The sequence below is a fragment of the Lagenorhynchus albirostris genome, chromosome 10 (assembly GCF_949774975.1).
Source record: "Lagenorhynchus albirostris chromosome 10, mLagAlb1.1, whole genome shotgun sequence".
In the NCBI taxonomy this organism is placed as follows: domain Eukaryota; kingdom Metazoa; phylum Chordata; class Mammalia; order Artiodactyla; family Delphinidae; genus Lagenorhynchus; species Lagenorhynchus albirostris.
In genome coordinates this window covers 85,355,984-85,378,150 of record NC_083104.1, presented here as the reverse complement: position 1 = coordinate 85,378,150, position 22,167 = coordinate 85,355,984, and the positions used below count along the sequence as shown (strand labels likewise).

The window sequence follows — 22,167 nt, the reverse complement described above, 5'->3', positions numbered from 1 at the left end:
AGTACTTGAAGCAGGACATAACGAAAATCCAGAAATACTACAGCGCTAACGGCCAATGAGAGCAAGAAGATTTCTGTGCAAGTTACCTCTGAAAATTGGATAATCGTGTATCGCACTTCTAGAAATTGTAATCCTTACCGTGCCTAAAGTTGCCTTATTCAAAGCAACTTTGGGTTTTGGGTTTTGTTTTTTTTTTTGCGGTACGCGGGCCTCTCACTGTTGTGGCCTCTCCTGTTGCGGAGCACAGGCTCCGGACGCGCAGGCTCCGCGGCCATGGCTCACGGGCCCAGCCGCTCCGCGGCATGCGGGATCTTCCCGGACCGGGGCACGAACCCGTGTCCCCTGCATCGGCAGGCGGACTCTCAACCACTGCGCCACCAGGGAAGCCCTGGGTTTTGGTTTTAAAGAGAAGTTATACAGCATTTTTAATACAAACTCTTTAATAATGATACCAGAAAACTCAAATTTTATTTTAACCATTCAGGAATCTAGATATGTCCCTTGCCTCTGAGAATCTATTACAAGAGCTTGCTAAAGTCTGCTAAGGTGACTACGGCTGTCTAAATGGGAAAAAGTCTGTTTTCCTTTACTGATATCTGGATTTATACCTAAAAGTTACAGAATGATAGTGTTGGTTTCTAGTTTTTAGCTTTAAGTCTATCACCCTACCCCTTTCTTTGCTCCCAATCCCCAAACGCATATACATTTTTTCCCCCTTTAATGAAAAGAGCTGGGCTGGGATATACCCTAATCTCTTTTTAAGGATGGAGACACCTAGCCCGAAATTCAGCTCTGTTCTCTTCACTGTTATTACCACCACTACTAACAAGCAGTATTATGCTTTCATCCCATTATTTCTATTAGACTTTCCCAGCACAGCTATTTTAGTAGTCATCAAACGAAGCCATATCTGGTTGGCTCAACTTTAAGAAATGCTGGATTATGGGGCTGAAATACCAATTTGATCAATTTAAATAAGATGGTAACATTAGTTAAAAGGCTTATAATCCTTTAAAATATCCTGAGTGTAGTACGAAATTTATTATTACTACAACACAATTCAGGACAAAAAAAAGAAAGAAAGAAAAAAATGCTTCTATGACAGATCTGTAATGAATAAATGAAAAGCAATGCGCTTTTTGGTGTAATCTCCTTTGAAGCAAGCATTAAATTATTAAAGATGTTTCTAGTGTATACATCAATCAAATCATCCCCAGAAGGAACACTGAGTTTTACACCTATACACATGCACACAGATAAAATCTATACCGTGGTTAGGGCCTACAAAGAAGTAAAAAAAAAAAAAAAACAGCACTCCTTCTATAAGAGAGTGGGTGTCCATTATTAGATAGCCACACTATATTTGAATAATGTGTTCCCACTCCACCCCACCAAAAAACAAAACAAAACAAAACTTTGCAACTATTTAATTTCTTCAAAATTCCCAAGTAGTTCTCAGCCTCTGCCCGTTTAGCTGGCCCTGCCTGATTGCCCAGCTAAGCAGGGACAGTCACAGCCAGCCAGACGCCAGTGTTAGCGCAGTGAGCCGGGGTGACGTGTACACAGAACCCACCTTCCACCCGCACCTCAAAGAACCTTACAAGATTCTGATGATGTTTGCAATGTTGACAGAGAAAAGTGGACACAGGAGGCAAAAGGGCGAGGGTGGAGGGTGTGGGGAGAAAGGGACAGGGACATGGATGGAAAAGGTAAGAGTTAGACATCGCAAGTTCAACTTGAGAGAGTGAGGAAGGAGGAAGAGAAGCAGGAAGGGAAGAACCCTCTTTCCCAGGTCCAATCACACTGTCCCTTTTACACTGAAGGGAAGCAGAGCTCCCACATGTGACGCTGCCTCTCCTTCCTGCAGAAGCCAGTTCTCATGTGATTCCAAGAGACTGTGTTCATAACTGAAGAAGCTCGCCAGGCAGGGGTGGGGGTTCCTGGACAAAATTTCTGCCTGCTGATGTTTTCTACAATGGTGATGTCAGCTGCGTGAAATGAAGCAGCCGTGGTCTGTTGGGAAGGCAGGGGTCACTCTGCAGCTTCAGGCTAGTGAACCCACCTCACCCTTTGGAAACTGAGGATAATAATGACCTCACAGAAGTGCAGTAAGGACCAAATGAGATCATGCACATGGAAGACCACTATAAACTGAAAAAGCTACAAATATATATATATACATATATGTGTGTGTGTATATGTATGTTTATTATCGTTACCACTCCATTTTTCTTGCCCTTGGATGGAAAGAGTTGAGAGGCTGTTGTCTGATGAAATAGTATAATACAGGATTTGCACTACAGTCATGAAATCGTATTCTGGTGGGCCACTTAGAGCAGTGTCCCTTCTAAGTCTCATTCACATGAAAACAAACAAACAAAATGTATCAAGACACTTAGCAGTTATCTTGCCCTTCTTAGTTAATACAGTTAATATGCAGGCTGGTGTTCAACTTCTGGTCCAATGAGACGGTTAGGTGTGATTTTCATAAACTAATCACCCTTGCTTTTAGTTACTTAGTTTATTCTTTGCTTCTGCGTTCCCTGGTATGCACTTCTCACAACAAATTTACCATCCAATAGCTTTTATTTTTTCTGAACTCTATTCGCTCTTAAAAGTAATACAAATGTACCAGCAGTAAATACCAAAAAAGGGTGACCTCGTAAATGAGTACATGCATTTAGGGAACGCACGACTTTGTCTTCAGTTGTCATGACAGGTTGGCAGTAGCCGGTTATTCATCCTGTTTCTCCTACCTTTACCCGGAAGGCTCTTCCTTCCCTTCGTTAGACCCACCTTCTCTCGAAGCCTTCCTGCTCCCCTCAGGCAGTTGTCACTCCTGATTTGCGCCCTCAGAACACCTGTCAAACTCTGATCACAGTGTGCCATTATCCCCTACTTATGTTTGATATGAAAATAGTGAACGTGGGGCACTTCCCTGGCAGTCCGGTGGTTAAGGCTTCGCCTTCCAATGCAGGGGGTGCGGGTTTGATCCCTGGTCAGGGAGCTAGTATCCCACGTGCCTCTCGGCCAAAAACCCAAAACATAAAACAGAAGCAACGTTGGAACAAATTCAATAAAGACTTTAAAAATGGCTCATGTCAAAAAAATCTTTGAAAAACAAAAAAGGAAAACTGTGAACGTGAATTGCTATCGAGTACGTAGATGCCTCAGACGATGTTTGGAATGATTGTGGAATAATGGGGAAATAACCTTGGCTCTAGGGAGGCCTTCTGGAAGTTTCTAGAAGCAAGGGCTCTTTCTTCTTCATCTTTGTGTCCATCACCACATTTCCCACAGGATTGTAATTCACTGTCTTGAATTAAACCCAAATGTGCCTCCCACAGATAAAAGCCACCAGAGTATGTGCCTTCAGGAAAGGACAGATGATGGTGACAAGGCTCACGTCTGTCGGGCGCTCTCCAGGGACCTGGTCCTATGTTCCATGCACCTCACCTGCCTAATCGTATTTAAACTAACCTCACCACCATTTGAGGAAAATACTATTCTCATCCCAACTTGCAGATAAACAAACTGAAGCATAAAGAGTTAGGTAAACTTGTCCAAAAGCCCACCAATAGTGGCAGAGGGATAAGAATGCTTTTTTGACCACAGGACTGTACTATTTCCCCAAGATAATGTACAGAGCAACATCCCAAACTCAACACGATGTTAAATAGTTACTCCCAGCCTCGTGTCTTCTAAGCCAATGCCTCTCCATCACCGGGCATCCTGTTAAATGCAGATTCTGAGTCAGCAGTTCTGAGCCTCTGCATCTCCAGCAGCTCAGGTGCTACTGATGCTGCTGGTCCCCAGGTGACACTTGGTGAGGCTCTAAACCACACGTAACACAGGTATGGTCATAAATACACCACCACCCCTAAAAGACATCTTTGGTTAAAATTTCTAATTGTAATTATGCCTCGTTAGATGAAGGTCATATTTTAACTTAAAAAGTATGAATTTTATTGAAAACTGGGAGAAAATAGTACTGACTGTTGACAGAATGATATTTAGCCATAAAGACAGTTCTACAAGATTTATTCTAATTACATCACCCTGCCACTCTTTCTTAGGAGTCACTTTATAAAAAAGAAACACATCATTGCCAAGGCGATAAACCAGGAAGATATTTTTACCTGTGCTTAAAGGTCTTCTCCCCTGGTGTTTATGTTGAATTTAGTCAATTTGTGACTAAAATTTTAAGAGAACCAGTTTTCAGGTAGACACTGTTTCTCCATCCTGAACTTTCAGGACTAGCTCATTCCTATGAGTAATTGTGCAATACTATATTCTGTATAAAGCACAATTCTTATGTTTCGCTGGAGTCAAGAAAGGGTATTCATTATACTCTCTCCTATATACTCACTAAACTGATGTATATAATGATTGCACAAATCATTTAGATGGTTCCAGTCTCAAAGCCACACTGACATCAAGAACGTCCGGAGTGCGGCTAGATTAACAGACATATTACACATATATGTACAATTACAGATAATACGTACCCTTAAACATAGAAGTGTTTATAAGAAAGGTGAGACTTTTACCTTTCAAAAAGCACTTTATTTATCATAAGCAATTGCTCTTGATACTGTTACTAGAAAAGTGACACCAGATTTTCTCCCTAACATGACACCAGCATTGATATTCCAAGCGCCTTTTTGCCTGCATTTGCCTACGTGCATATCTTACTATTTATTTTGTAAGGGACATCCTGGGAAAATGGTTGATTTGTATGGCAAGACAGAAAAGGTCTGGTAGTTATTATTGCTGTCTGCATCCTAGCAGGGACGGCTCAGGGGAAACCATAAGTATTCAGGTTTTCTAGAGAATATGCATGCAGTTACAAAGGTTAACTCAGGATTCCTGAGTGGTAAGAGGAAAGAAGATGGAATATGGAAATCATATGGAAATGAGCCACAAAATATCAGAAGCATCAATTACTTGGAAGGTATTTTCACAGACAGATGAGGCTGCTCAAGTGACTTACACTTTAAACTCGCATCACACCTTTGACAGTAACAGCGGCACCAAAATTTAGAAATGGGAAAAGGCATCTAAACAGACAGTACAACTGATGTCCCACCTACTTTAGAAGTAAATGTTGGGACTTCCCTGGTGGTGCAGTGGTTAAGAATCCACCTGCCAATGCAGGGGACGTGGGTTCTGAGCCCTGGCCAGGGAAGATTCCACATGCCGCAGAGCAAATATGCCCTCGCGCCACAACCACTGAAGCCCACGCACCTAGAGCCCGTGCTCCACAACAAGAGAAGCCACCGCAATGAGTAGCCCCTGTTCACAGCAACTAGAGAAAGCCCATGTGCAGCAACAAAGACCCAATGCAGCCAAAAATAAATAAAATATTAAAAAAAAATTTAAGAGAAAATAAATGTTGCTTTTTCTTATATTTATATCAGAATTCCCTGAGGAGTATATTTGAATGTTTAAGACCCTCGCTATCTGAGATAACAGCACACGCTACAACTTTCTAGGCAAGAGAGCCTACCTAACCACCCAACTGTCCTCCTCATTCTTACCTGTCAGGTCTCCCTCCCTGAAATACCCTAGACCTAGAAACTGGAGCTCAGAACGCCCCCATACACACACACACACACATGAAAATACTACCTTAAATGTCCATTTCTCCATGAAGCATTTGCTATCTTTGAAATTTGGGAGTAGGATTTGTTATAGGCTTTGGATAGAAGGTGTTTCTGTGGATTTGATGGCAGAATTCAGGCAGAGATGTTGAAAGTAAGGAAGTTACTACACTTGTTTTTATTTCTGTTCCCATAGAGACTAAAATCATCTCCTACCCAAGCTGAATGAGGTGTTTGGAAATAATCAGTTTCAATTTTTCATGACAGCAAAGTACTGCTTCCCGTTTTCAGCTTTCAGAGGCTTACATTCACAGAAGGGAAAAAATGGTTTAATGTGGTTTGAAGTACAATGGCCTACAAAAAAGAGTGGTTCTATTTACAGACATGACCCTCTAAGGACACAGGGAGAGGGAAGCTTTGGCCAGCCACCTGCTGAGAGCTGGCTCACCCAGGCCCGCTGAACTCCACAAGTTCCCACAACACTCATAGAATAAGATATAATACCTTGAAAACTTATATTTATATAGCTATTTAGTCATCTTAGAAAAAAACCTGCCCCATTAAGTCTTCTCACTTTAGAAGTAAATGTTGATTTTCTTTCGCTTACATCAGAAATCGCTGAAGGCTATGTTTTAATGTTTAACACCATTCCATCAATTAAACACAAATCAACAAAGGGGATGTCACAGAAGGCCTTGTTGATGATGCACAGGGAAGTTAAGAAGCCAGAGCATCCTCATCTTAGCTCTTCCCACTGTGTGTGATGCTTATAGCACCAACCACGAACATGATTCACTAAGAGGAGGTGACCTGAACGTAGAGAATGGTGAAAATACTGTTTGCACGCAATTCCTTTCATTTCAGGGAAGGCAGTGGAGGCCGAGTAGCCCTCCGCACAGATGGAATCTGTTTGTGAGATAATTAGAAGCCCCTAATCTCCCCATTTCCCTTCCTTGAAGTGTTGAGACAGAGCACCAGACTGGAAGCCAGGAACCCTGGGCGCCTGTGTAGACTCCCCAACCCTCAGCAGGCTGTGTGTTTGTGGGAAAATGGCTTTCCTCACTATAGTATGGGGATTTGTTTCTTCAATGGCAAAGCAAGGAGTTTATTCCAGCCTCCTTTCTGGTTCTGAACATTTCCTAATTCTTATTTTAATAAATACATTTCACTGAAATAGATTCAGGGGTCTGGTCAAAAGAAGCAGCCTCCTTTATCTTTCTGTGTATTTTACACATGAACATGAACAAGTAACACAAACAAGCTCTCCATTGAGCTTACCCTTCATAAGAGAAGCTGTCGGTGACTGCTGGTTCTCCAGAAGGGACAAAATATGTCAATGGGCATATCTGGACTTCAAACCTCCTGCTTCTGGTTATAGCCTCTAGGCTGCAGATTCTTTAAAATGGCATTGTGTTCTATATGTGTAGATCAATCATCACAAACTTAAATGCCCCCAGTGGCTGGGCAAATAACATAAATATGTAATTCAGGACAGGTGTGAGGTAATAGGGAGTGCTGAGGTCTGCAGTAAACTGAAGAGTACACGCCCACTAAAGAGATTCCATATTGTAAGCCCTGGGCCAGCCAAAAAAATTCTCTCATAGGAGATTTGGTCACAGGCTGCCAGTTTATCATCCCTACTGCAGATTCTATGAAGACAGTTTATTTTCACAGTGATGAATTAGTGTGAAAGATTTCTGGTTAAACACAGCAGACTGAACAAATGTGTGTGTGGGGGGTTTGTAGCTTCCTTCCAATTTCCCTCTAAATTTTAGGTAAGCCACAGAATTTGGGAAACTGTAAAGGCACTGGACATGGGGCCGATTAACAGCAGAACCAAGTAAGCTAAAATTTGAGTCTGTAGGGAGGGGAAGCCAAGAAGCAAACTTTGCACATTGAAAAACCTATAGAAGGCTTGGGGATTGGAGGCACCATCTGTCTCTGGAAGAATGGGCATAGGTATCGATATAACTAAAAACAGGTGGATTGGCTTAGAGTCTTTAAATGAAGGAGGCAGACTCCCAAGATCCCCTTGCTGACCTTGGAGAAATAAATGAGGTTTATTCTTTAAAGATATTGAACTATAAGGAAGCTGCACTCAAGCACAGTGAGAACAAGGGCACCGTACTGAAACCCAGAAGGATACATCTCTCTACTTCAAGTCTTTTACTTAAGGTCCCCAAGCCACATTCCCACAGTCAGATCCCAAAGTGCTCACAGCCGGGCTTACACCATTAAGGCAAGAGGTTGAAAGACTCCACTCAAAAGAAATAGACCAACGCAAAGGAACTACACAGATACTGAAAATTGGAGGTACGCCAATGAAATGGCAAAACGAATCACTCTACAGTGAAACATCCCCAGCCTGATGAGCTCTGCCTGTACACAGAGAGTTTCCTTAACGCTTCCTTCTAAAATCTAACCAGACATACACCTTAAATGTATACAATGTTACATGTCAAATATATTGCAATTAAAAAAAATCTCACCAGACAACCAAGGAGAGCCTCTAACATGGAGACAGAGATCATGGAGATAGAAAGAAAAAAGAAACAGAAGAAACAAACATAGTTCTGGAAAAGAAAGTTTAAAATAATAGGTTAATCCTTGGAGAAATAAGGGAAGAGACCACATACATAAAATAAGAATAGGATGCTATAAAAAGGAACATTCAGAGAATATGAAAGAGCTCTTAAAAATTAAAACCACGATGGCTAGAAAAAAATCAATAGATGGAAAATAAACCCTGAAGCTTGTTGATTTTTTTTTTAAAGTTGAGAAAATAGAAAAAAATCCATAGAGGTGGAAAGTAGGAGAGATAAGTAGAGGATCAATCTAGGAGGTCCTATATCTGAATACTTGCAGTTCCAGAGGAAAGTAAAGAAATAGAAAAAAATTATCTAAGACATAATTCAACAATTTTTTCCAGAACTGAAAAACAAACATTTTCAGAATAAAAAAGCCCATTGAGGGACTTCCCTGGTAGTCCAGTGGTGAAGAATCTGCCTTACAATGCAGGGGACGTGGGTTCGATTCCTCGTCAGGGAACTAAGATCCCACATGCTGCAGGGCAACTAAGCCCACGAGCCACAACTACTGAGCTCACGCCTCAACTTAGAGAGGCCATGTGCCACAAACTACAGAGCCCGTGTGTCCTGGAGCCTGCGCACCACAACTAGAGAAGAGAAAACCCGCATACCACAACTAGAGAGAAGCCCACGCGCTGCAACAAAAGATCCCACATGCCTCAACGAAGATCCCACGGCTGCAACTAAGACCTGACACAGTCAAAAATAAATGAAATAAATAAATAATAGATAAATAAATCTTAAAAAAAACACAAAAAGCCCATTGAGTACCCAGTCGAATAAGTAAAATGACCTGCACCAAGGCACATAACTGGAAATTTTCAGAACACCAGGAACAAAGGAAAAAGCCTAACAGCTTCCAGAGAGAGAAAAAGGATTATTTACAAAGGATCAGGAAACAGAATGACATCAAACTTCCCAACTGCAAATCTGGATGGGAAGGCCAACTGAGCAACACATTCAGAATTCTGAGAGAAATTATATCTAACCTAGAATTTTATATCTAGTCATGCTTACAGTCAAGTTTGCTAGAGAAAAAAAAAAAGACATTTTCAGACATGCAGAGTCTCAAAAAATAAAAGTTCCTCCCATGAAGCTTTTCCGAGGCAGCTGCTAGAGGTGAGCTCCACAAAAACAACGAAGGTATAACCAAGAAAGAGGAAGATGTAGAACCCAGGAAATAGGGAATCCATCCACGGGAGAAGCAAAAAAATTCCCAAAATAATGGTGAAGAAAAATACCAGGATGACTCTGAAAAGCAGATCCAAAGAACAACTAACCAGCCTGAGGCAGATGATCGAAAGGCTTGAGAAAAAGATCCAATTGAGATTTATTATCACTGTGTACATCTGAGTACATCAAGAGGAGATCAACAGTTCTGGCAGAGTTTGGAGATGGCTTGGTAATGACTACAGAGAATAGAAAACTAAGCAAATGAAAAAAACATAGGCAATTACTAAAATAGGGAGGAGGAAAAAATATTACACAAGAATATTTCTCTATTCCATGAGAAACAGCTAATAGCTCAAATCGGTTAGGTCTATAGAGCAGGAAGAATCCAGGCGGGGAAAGCTGGGGCAAGTGGTTGCAATTTTTGTCATAATTTTTCTTGGATTGGTTGACTTTTAAAAAGAGTACATGTGTAACTTTGTTATTAAGGATTTATTACGTTTTAAATCAATCAACAAATAAGAAAATAATATATACCACAACCTCCAATTTAAAAAAAAAAAGAAAGCTTTCACTGCTCCTGTGTTCATGACGCTGGTTTAAATGCTATTTAATGAAACTACTTAGCATAAAAACATCTTGCAATTCTCATTTTATTACTACTCAAAATCAACTACAAGTGGATGGAAAAAGCTATAAAACAATCCAAAACCACGCTGAAGTTACAATCCACATCTTCTGCTCTCTTCTCTCAAATGGAACAAAATCCAAAATATAATTGCTTCTTTGCCTATTTTATAGGTATGTATTTGCCTGTGTCTTTGAGATGGTGGCTTCTCCTGCCTGATCTTTACTTACTAGAGGCAGTTTACTTAACTATAATGGAACGGTCTCATTTCTTGCCTCCTTAGCTTGGAAAAGCATCAGTTTATAAATGGAACACAATGACACATAAGTCATTGGTGCCAGGTATAGCCACAGATATTGGTTAATCAGGCACTTGCTTCACTGCTTACGGGAAACCAGATTGATTTAGAATGTGCATGCAAAACAATTAATTTTTAAAAGAGTACTTTATTCTTATGAGACCTAAACTCTCCCCTGAGAAAAGGTATTTGTTCTGGCCTCCCCAAACCTATAAAAGAATGTGACATTCTTCAGTTTCCCATGGGTTTGGACATAGTATTAGATCCAGGATCATTCATTTGTCTCTAAAAAATTAAGAGTCTAGACCTTGGGACAGAGCTCACACATGTTTTTAGCTGAAATTAGTCCACAGTGCCCCATTACACACACTTAAACACATAAACACAATGCCAGATGGGATCAGTAGAGGCTATGAAAGACTATGGAAGATCTGAAATTTTTCCATACTTAACAAGCTAACACATCAGCCTGCCATCTCTTCATGGGTGCTGGCAGAAGACAAGAGACTACTGGGTCAGAGACAAAGGACTTTATTGCTCACAGCAATAGCAGTAGCCAGAGGATCAGCATTTGCACCCACTCCCTGAGGCCCCATTTCCACAGGGCAATGCGAAGGGGGTGATACACATGGTGGCTTACATTACAGGGGAAGGACCCCATGCTTAGAGAACCCAAATCTTTTTTCTCCAAATATTTTCATTGTGATAAAATAAACACAGCAAAAAATTTGACCATTTTAACTAGTTTTAAGTATAAAATTCAATGGCACATCTTTTATAATGGATAGTAAACGTGCCTGACCTTTGCACTCTAGGGAGACATTATCTTTATTATACTGGACCATCAACAAACCTAGCCTTTGCTCCACACCAGGATTTCTCAGTCTCAGCACTATTGACATTTTGCACTGGATAATTTTTTGCTGTGAGGACAGTCGTGTGCTTTACAAGATATTTAGCAGATTCCCTGGCCACTACCCACTAGATGTCAGTAGCACTCCCTCACTTACAATGATCAAAAATGTCTCCAGAAATTGCCAAATATCCCCTTGGAGGCAAATCACCTCCAGCTGAGAATGACTGCTCCAGAGGAAGTCACGATCTCTGTCTTTTGAGGCTGTTCACTACACAAACATCCTGGAAAAAACAGTCCAGAACAAAGGCAATCTGTGCCTCTACTCACAAAACATGCAAAACACAAGAGATCCACGGAGAACTGCCTCTCAACAGAGGCCTTAATATTTACTTCTGAAACTTGATCTGCTTTTCAGGCATAGATAAAGTACTTGGCCAATTTGCACATGATATTACACGCACACACACCCTTCTTCGTGGTACTTTGAAAGGAAATGTATGTATCATTTACAGCTGAGCCAAGTAGTATATAACAGTTCTTTTCTTATGCAGGAATTTTTCCCCTCCTTGGGTTAATGATTGGCTTTTGTGGGGGAGGAGTGCATTTAATACTCTTCCCCAGATCACTCCTGTGCTTTGAAGTTAGACACACCTGCATTCAAATCCCAATTCCTCTACTTAACAGTACAAACCTGGACATGTAATTCCACCCATAGGAGCTTACTTTATTTCCATACATAAAGTGAAGGTGATAAGACCTATCTTACAGGGTTGTCATAACAATTATATGAGAAAGTGCCTAGTACAGTGCCTGGCACTCAGTAGGTACTGAATAAAGAGTAGCTATTGCTACTATTACAGGTCCTCAGAGTGGTTCTTACTATAATGGAGCTTTACACTAATTTCTCCACACTCTCACTTGGTTTTTCACAATATTTATAACATAGCTGCTTAGGATATGGAGCAAAGACCACCAGGCCACAGAGAGAATGACTCTAAGACCTGACTTCATAAGCATCTCATGCCAACCCCATGAGCTAAACAATCCTAACTCTATTACTAATAGGGTCAAAGAAGAAAGCAATTCTGACCTTTTGTTACCTGGTTTTCTTTTCTTCAAACTGACCTCAATTTGTTGATATTGCCCAGCTTTCACCAATCTGTTTTTTTTTTTTTTTTTTCGGTACGTGGGCCTCTCACTGTTGTGGCCTCTCCCGTTGCAGAGCACAGGCTCTGGACGTGCAGGCTCAGCGGCCATGGCTCACGGGCCCAGCCACTCCGCGGCATGCGGGATCTTCCCGGACCAGGGCACGAACCCGTGTCCCCTGCAACGGCAGGCGGACCCTCAACTACTGCGCCACCAGGGAAGCCCTACCAATCTGTTTAATCTGTCTCTCCTGCATACTTGTATTTTAATAAGTTAGCACTCTTGTGTCAAATAAGAAATCAAGCTCTGCAGACACTTTGGATGGCTGTTCAAGTTATCATCAGGGATCAACTCGTCTCGTGCCCTCCCCTTCCTGGTGATCATGAAACTCACAAGAAATACCGATCACAGATTTCAAAACTAAGTGATTAACAAAGAGATCTCCTTTTTGGTAATAATGCTATGACTTTCTCTTGATATTTGGTATTTTTGACTTTGGAATATAAATTAGTCTTGGTTTCTGCTGCTATTAGGTGTTGTACATACGTGATGATTTCTCTTCTTTGTCTTAAAATATAATATTTAATTATAGCTTCGCTGAAGACTTAAAATTCCAATTTCCCTCAGGGGAAAAAAAATACCTATAACTGGAGCTTATGAAAAATTGTTAGTTGCAGCTAATCCTGGATAATAACTTGGATTTTTGAAATCTGTGTGATTTTTAACACATTAAGCTTTTCATCAGGAAGGTGATGCTTTTACAGAGAATGCCTGTGGAATAATCAGGCAGCAATTTCACTGCTGCAATGTTAAGACAAATACAGCTGAGAACATCAACTATGGAATTTGCTGGATTGTGAGGTTTGCTCTTTGAAAAGGAAATATCACATAATAGTCAGGAAAAAAGTGGCAATTCCTGGTGACTTTGTATTCCCTTGAGCCTGGGATTATGAATTCCCCCTCCTCACCTAAATTCCAATCCTCCACTTAGGATTGTAAGAAACTTGATTGAATTCTATTAAAAAGCCTAAACAACTTTTATTTCTTGTATCATTTAGCCAGAATGAACACTACTTAGTTCCTTCTATAAGCACATGTGTGTACACACACACACTCCTAAAAGTACAGTGTCCCATTGGCCTAAAAAGAAAATCAATACACACTTAGCAAATATTTGAGCTGCATTTATATAAGCAATTCCTTTACAAAAAACAAATTCCAACCATCGCCATTTCAAGGACCCTAAAGGAGAGAAAATAACGGCACTTTTAAACTGCTTTTCTAAATGGAGGACTTTTTTCTAGATTAAAAACGCCCAAGCCAATACTCTTTTTTGTATCAAACTTTCGCCCTCTGTTTCTCATACCTAACTCCAACCCACCTCGTTCTTCAATGCTGTTTATTAAAGATATACCATTGTCTGTAACAATAAAGACTCTGTCCAAATGGCTCCTCTTTGTGGGAATATGAGGAAGGACTGAAGGTGTTTTGTTTTATTTTTAAGGTCGTTCAGCCACATAGCTAGCACCTGAGAGCGTTTAACTCGCATCTGCATAAGAACAGCACAGGGCAGGTAACACAAAACTTGAAAGAAAAGTAGTATTTGGTTTACACATATTTTTAAGGCATGGAGACTACCTGGTCAAGTGGAATCTCAACTTGAGTATCTTCATCTTCTTGGACTTCTGCAGCCCCCCGCGTTTCTGATCTTTCCTCTCCAGCTTTGAAAACGCCTTCATCTATTATTTGAGAGAAATACACAGTGAGAATCAAAATCCAATTGTGACATCGTGTGGCTGAATGTTGAAATTACAGTCAAATCCCTAATGAAGATTATTTTTTGTAGGTATTCTGATTCCCCTTGTATTGACAAGATTTTTGTAGCCCCCATTTCTTCTATATTTTCATTGGGAAAAGGTTCAGTGACCAAAACAAGGCTGACCCAGAAGAGCAGGGCTATTTTCCAGCCTCTCCTCACCCCCTGGCTACTGATTTAATAACACAGCGCTTGGGAAAACTGGACAGCTACATGTAAAAGAATGAAATCAGAACACTCCCTAACACCATACACAAAAATAAACTCAAAATGGATTAAAGACCTAAATGTAAGGCCAGACACCATCAAACTCTTAGAGGAAAAGATAGGCAGAACACTCTGTGAAATAAATCACAGCAGGATCCTTTTTGACCCACCTCCTAGAGAAATGGAAATAAAAACAAAAATAAACAAATGGGACCTAATGAAACTTAAAAGTTTTTGCACAGCAATGGTAACCATAAACAAGACGAAAAGACAACCCTCAGAATGGGAGAAAATATTTGCAAATGAAGCAACTGACAAAGGATTAATCTCCAAAACATACAAGCAACTCATGCAGCTCAATATCAAGGAAAAAAACAACCCAATCCAAAAATGGGCAGAAGATCTAAATAGACATTTCTCCAAAGAAGATATACAGATTGCCAACAAACACATGAAAGAATGCTCAACATCATTAATCATTAGAGAAATGCAAATCAAAACTACAATGAGATATCATCTCACACCAGTCAGAATGGCCATCATCAAAAAGTCTACAAACAATAAATGCTTGAGAGGGTGTGGAGAAAAAGGAACCCTCTTGCACTGTTGGTGGGAATGTAAGTTGATACAGCCACTATGGAGAACAGTATGGAGGTTCCTTAAAAACTAAAAATAGAACTACCATATGACCCAGCAATCCCACTACTGGGCAGATACGCTGAGAAAACCATAATTCAAAAAGAGTCATGTACCAAAATGTTCATTGCAGCTCTATTTACAATAGCCAGGACATGGAAGCAACCTAAGTGTCCATCGACAGATGCATGGATAAAGAAGATGTGGCACATATATACAACGGAATTACTCAGCCATAAAAAGGAACGAAACTGAGTTATTTGTAGTGAGGTGGATGGACCTAGAGACTGTCATACATAGTGAAGTAAGTCAGAAAGAGAAAAACAAATACCGTATGCTAACACATATATATGGAATCTAAAAGAAAATGGTCAGAAGAACCTAGGGGCAAGATGGGAATAAAGATGCAGACCTACTAGAGAATGGACTTGAGGATATGGGGAGGGGGAAGGGTAAGCTGGGACAAAGTGAGAGAGTGGCATGGACATATATACACTACCAAACGTAAAATAGATAGCTAGTGGGAAGCAGCCGCATAGCACAGGGAGATCAGCTCGGTGCTTTGTGACCACCTAGAGGGGTGGGATAGGGATGGTGGGAGGGAGGGAGATGCAAGAGGGAAGAGATATGGGGACATATGTATATGTATAAGTGATTCACTTCGCTATAAAGCAGAAACTGACACACCATTGTAAAGCAATTATACTCTAATAAAGATGTTAAAAATTTTTTTAAATTAAAAATAAATAAATAAAAGAGAATTGGATTAAAAAAATAAGCCAGTGTTGGGAAAAAATAAAAATAAAAAATAACACAGCCTTGTACAAGTACTTAGATGGGAAGGATTTCCTACCTACTACCTCTGCTCTCTCCTCCTAGCCCTGAAACAGTGATGATGCTTGATGCTTGAAAATACTCCTTTTAGAAGTTTGCCTTTCCCAAAAGAATGTTATACACCGAAATAATGTATTGGAATAATTCTCTCTATTCAGAGTAATATAAAAAAATATTTTTTACTGTACCAGGATCATAGAGCTGACTCCACATCTCACACAAATCAATCTTTTACTCTGAAGGTGTCCACAGTATTTTCACAGCCTATGTCTTAAAACCCTTAACGATAAAATGTAACCCAAATTTCTAAGACTTTAGGTTAAGCTCCTTCGACTTGTTCTCCCACAGGAAGCAATAAGAGCTGTTTTCCATATTTGAAGTAGTTTTAACGTCTTCCCTCCGTCTTCTCTTCTCCAGGCCAAGTAATCAAAGAATCACAGGACCATTTGTCATTCTGTCCATCTATTTGCCTCAGGACAGGTCTAATGCTTCAGTCATTCGCATGGATGTTTTCTCTGCCCAATCATTTAAAATCCCTGGGGATGGAGATTTCACCTCCTTGTCTGATCATCTATTCCAGTATTTGATTACCCTTACAGTCTAGAAAATGTTTTTATCTTTTGTCTTAAAACCCCTTCTATTTCTCAAATGGAAGCTTGTTTCCCAGAGCACAAATAGTTAACACATTTCACATGATAATACTTCATATTGTTAAAGTTATGAAGTCACTCTTAATTAAGCATAAAATATGTCTTTACCTTCACTGAGGATCAATTATATGTAAGGCACAATATGAGTCGATGTGACCTCCTAGGATATAAATGAGATGTAGACTTTTTCCAGTTGCTTACAGACCAATGAGTAGACAGAAATACATACACACCACTAATAAGGTGCCCTGAGGTAAGAGGCATAAGGGCTATGGCAGGCCCTAGTGGAAGCTTAGAAGGTACAGCCAAGTGAAAAAGGAAGGAAGGAAGAGAGAGAGGAAATATAACCAAACTCAAGCCCTTTTTGTTTCTCCTAGAGAAACAATTTTCCCTTTTAATTACTTTTTAATTACTTCTCTACTATCCTTTTCAAAAACCAGGAACAACAGAGCTATCCCCAAAGCTGATTAGACATGTTAGATTAATTTACATGGATTAATTCCATTTTTTATTGAAGTATAATTTACAATGTTGTGTTAGTTTCAAGCGTACAGCAAAGTGGTTCAGTTATACATATGTACTATTTTTCATATTCTTTTCTATTATAGGCTATTACAAGATATTGAATATAGTTCCCTATGCTATACAGTAGGTCCTTATTATTTAACTATTTTATATATAGTAGTGTGTATATGTTAATCCCAAACTCCTAATTTATCTCCCCGCCCCCTCCTGCCACTACCCCCTTTGGTAACCATAAGTTTGTTTTCTATGTCTGTGAGTCTTTCTGTTTCGTAAATAACGAATTTACGAAACAGAAAGATGTGTTTCTAAAGATGTGTCATACTTTAGATGTGTTTCTAAAGATGTGTCATACTTTAGATTCCACATATAAATGATATCATATGATATTTGTCTTTCTCTAACTTACTTCACTTAATATGATAATCTCTAGGTCCATCCATGTTGCTGCAACTGGCATTATTCTTTTTTATGGCTAACATTCCATCGTGTATATATACCACATCTTCTTTATCCATTCATCTGTCATTTTGAGGATTACCTGCAGCAATAATGTAATCCCAGACTGGTTTTTACTCTCAGCCAACAACCTTGTCACCTAATAATCCTTTCCTTCCACCAGCTCATGTGTGCATAAGCAATCCAAGGTAATTTTTCATTCACTAGAGTTTTCTCAGTTAAATCATCCTGTGTATATATTAATTGAATATATATATATAATATATATATATTATATATTATATATATATTATATATAATATTAATATATAATATATTAATATATTAATATATATTAATATATATAATATATTAATATATTAATATATTAATATATTATATATATTAATATATATATTTTATATATATATATATATATATATATACAGGAATCACTAAACAATCATCACCAAAATGATGATTTCTGCATAGGCAGCAGCTATTTTGGGTTATCTCTGCAACCCATCTCCCCAAGGACACAGCTCACCTAGCAGGTCTAATGATTCTGTCCTAACTCCATAGCATCTTATAACTCAGAGCATGGAGGCAAACGAAACTGCAGTTCAGCAATATCAGAAAAAAGAATATAGAGAACAAAACAATATGTGATGATGTTCTCATGTATTTGGCCTGGAGTAAATGCAAAGTTATGGTCACAAGCTCAACAAAGCAATCCTTGAGCTAAGAAAAGTACAGGGAAGGACACTTCAAAGGGCAAGGAAAATAGCTTACAATTATTCTGTCCTAAAAGAAGTGAAAGGGAGTAATCCAAGTCTATAAAATTGGAGTCAACAGGATAGGGCAAGCTGATGTTTGTCTCTCCATCAAATTCTGGAACACAGAACTCAAGGAAATAATAAACATTACATTGATGGTAGAAAACATTAATTAAATGATAGAAAAATAAATTCCACTTTATTCACATGTGGAGTCCATAATTCTGAGAATGTACAGAGGCAGAATAAACTAATTTCAAATAGGGTTGCACATTTTATCAAATGTTCTCTCCAAAATGGTTTAAAAAGGAAAGTTAAGGTGTGTCTGACATTCATTTCCACCTTCTGAAATACCTTAGAAGACAACAATCATACTCATCCACAAAGTGTCCCTGGAGTCAACCGTCTGAGATAGATGCTGGTCTCAGTAGACTATGACCTATGTCCATGACTTTTTTGGACAACGTTTTTTCATCCAAGTATGGCACCTGCTTTCAAGGGAACCACAAAGAGAAACCTACAGATACCAGAGAAATATATTGTTAATGCTCACATTCAATGAAATGTTTAACTGTATCCAAGCAGAGCTCTGAATGGCTTGCAGATGTGTTTTAGGATAAACATTTCACAAGAAAAGAAGAATGAGATCAATAATAACAAATAAAATGGAAAGGGCACTGAGATGGAAAATGGCAACCATAATGATATAAACAGCAAGGAGACAAATCAACAAAGCTCAACATTGAGTATGGTGACAAAAAGAGAAAATACGAAGATAAAAGTGTTTGGTTGAGCCATGGTGTAGGATTTGTTCACCACTAAATGGAGATGTGTAAGCCACCTCCTTCAGCAGCACAGAGCAAGAAAGTAAGGCTGGAAAGGAATTCACAGAAATAAACAGTGATGGAAAAAAGAAAAGCAAGAAAGTTACTTTGTGATACGAAAAAGGACTTGAATTTTTATTAAAAATGTTACATAAAATTTAAAATAGGGGAATATGAATTTCCAGGGGAAATATTTTTAAATAGCATTTTCTGATTATAGATTATTTAAGACACATGCATGCATTTTAGAAAACTTGGAAGATGAAGAAAATAAACGTCCTAATCTCCTGATCCAGAGTTTCTCTCTCGCTCTCTCACACACTCATAAAACTGAGATACTAATGTATATATAATTTCAAGAGATTTTTAAACTTTGAAATCATATCATGAGCATTTCCCACATCATTAAATGTTATCTGAACACATAATAAATTGGTGGTACCATGCTGTAATTAATGGACAGTGAACCTGGATTCTTGCATCATCCCATACTTAGAAAAGCACTAAAACCATTAACTAAGATGTCTGTTCCTCACAATTAGCTAGCAATAACCTTCTGTCAAGATGAGCGCTTGAATTGGGTGATTGGGATTGACATGTATACACTGATGTGTATAAAATTGATGACTAAAAAGAGCCTACTGTATAAAAAAGTAAATTAAATTAAATTAAAAAAAAAAGCTGAGCGCTTGATTGCATATATCCCTTTGTCAAAATCATATATATGTACTGGCCTCCCCCCTTTACCTCTTCAAACAGTTCTCAGAGCTCTCAGAGACTGTCTTCCAGGTTATAATCCACAGATTGGCTCAAATAAAATTCTCCATTTCTTGCTTAGATTGACTATTGACTTATTATTTCCACTGAAAATACTATCTTTTTTCCTATATGAACATACTACGATAAACTTTAATTTCTAAATTAGGCACAGTAAGAGAATATCCGAATTGCCAGCATCACTACTCTTGCACTTTGGGGCCATTATTAAGTAAAATAAGGGTTACTCCGAACACAAGCACTGCAATACCTCTACAGTCGATCTAATAACCAAGAGAGTCTTTAGACTGAAGTATCTAAAGAGCGGGCCACACCAGACAAAGGGATGCTTCACCTCTCAGATGGGAAGAGGTGGGAGAGCACAAGATTTCACGGCGCTTCTCAGAACAGCCTGAAATTTAAAACATGTCAACATAATAAAGGCCATGTATGACAAACCCACAGCCAACATCGTTCCCAATGGTGAAAAACTGAAACCACTTCCTCTAACATCAGGAACAAGAAAAGGGTGCCCACTCTCACCACTATTATTCAATATAGTTTTGGAAGTTTTAGCCACGGTAATCAGAGAAGAAAAAGAAATAAAAGGAATCCAAATCGGAAGTGAAGAAGTAAAGCTGTCACTGTTTGCAGATGACATGATACTTTACATAGAGAATCCTAAAGATGGTACCAGAAAACTACTAGAACTAATCAATAAATTTGGTAAAGTAGCAGGATACAAAATTAATGCACAGAAATCTCTTGCATTCCTACATGCTAATGATGAAAAATCTGAAAGAGAAATTAAGGAAACACTCTCATTTACCATTGCAACAAAAAGAATAAAATACCTAGGAATAAACCTATCTAAGGAGACAAAAGACCTGTATACAGAAAACTATAAGACACTGATGAAAGAAATTAAAGATGATACAAACAGATGGAGAGATATAGCATGTTCTTGGATTGGAAGAATCACCAATGTGAAAGTAATTATACTACCCAAAGCAATCTACAGATTCAGTGCAATCCGTAACAAACTACCAATGGCATTTTTCACAGAACTAGAACAAAAAATTTCACAATTTGTATGGAAACACGAAAGACCCCGAATAGCCTAAGCAATCTTGAGAAAGAAATACGGAACTGGAGGATCCAAGCTCCCTGACTTCAAGCTATACTACAAAGCTACAGTAATCAAGACAGTATGGTACTGGCACAAAAACAGAAATATAGATCAATGGAACAGGATAGAAAGCCCAGAGACACACACATATGGTCACCTTATTTTTGATAAAGGAGGCAAGAATATACCATGGAGAAAAGACAGCCTCTTCAATAAGTGGTGCTGGGAAAACTGGACAGCTACATGTAAAAGAATGAAAATAGAACACTCCCTAACACCATACACAAAAATAAACTCAAAATGGACTAAAGACCTAAATGTAAGCCCAGACACTATAAAACTCTTAGAGGAAAAGAGAGGCAGAACACTCTATGACATAAATCACAGCAACATCCTTTTTGACCCACCTCCTAGAGAAATGGAAATAAACACAAAAATAAACAAATGGGACCTAATGAAACTTAAAAGCTTTTGCACAGCAAAGGAAACCATAAACAAGACGAAAAGACAACTCTCAGAATGGGAGAAAATATTTGCAAACAAAGCAACTGACAAAGGAATAATCTCCAAAACATACAGCAGCTCATGCAGCTCAATATGAAAAAAACAAACAACCCAATCCAAAAATGGGCAAAAGACCTAAATAGACAGTTCTCCAAAGAAGATATACAAATTGCCAATAAACACATGAAAGGATGCTCAACATCACTAATCATTAGAGAAATGCAAATCAAAACTACAGTGAGGTATCACCTCACACCGGTCAGAATGGCCATCATCATAAAGTCTATAAACAATAAATGCTGGAGAGGGTGTGGAGAAAAGGGAACCCTCTTGCACCCCCTAACACACCATTGTGTAGCAATTATACTCCAATAAAGATGTAAAACACAAAACTAAAAATGTATAAATTGAAGAAGTAAAATAAAACTTATGAACTGTTGTTTCTGGAATTTTCCATTTACCATTTTCAAACCACAGTTGACTGCAGAAAGCAAAACCACAGGTAAGGGGGAACTACTGTACTTCATCCAGGGCCAAGATCAGTGAGCCAATGTGAATGTTCAAAAATACGATGAACATTCATGATGAGTGTTCAAAGTTATGTGAACGCTCAAGATGAAAGTTCAAAAGCAGGCCTGAAAACCAGGAAATTAACACCAAAGGATTGCCAGCAAGGCCAAAATACAATGGTAAAGAATTTGAACGATACAATATGTTCCCCTTCTGTCAGTGCCACAGTAAAAAGCAACTAAAAAGGGGAGGGGGCGGATAAATTGGTAGATTGGG

General features: G+C 38.9%; 1 protein-coding gene across 1 annotated transcript in view; it reads right to left on the bottom strand.

Annotated features, from left to right (window-relative positions):
• The window catches only part of DCDC2 (doublecortin domain containing 2), a 152,747-nt gene that overhangs the window by 4,622 nt on the left and 125,958 nt on the right, over window positions 1-22,167 (bottom strand). Inside the window, exon 8 of the mRNA XM_060164262.1 lies at window positions 13,928-14,028. Within this exon, the coding sequence (XP_060020245.1) occupies window positions 13,928-14,028 (101 nt within the window). The remainder of the gene's footprint in view (window positions 1-13,927; window positions 14,029-22,167) is intronic.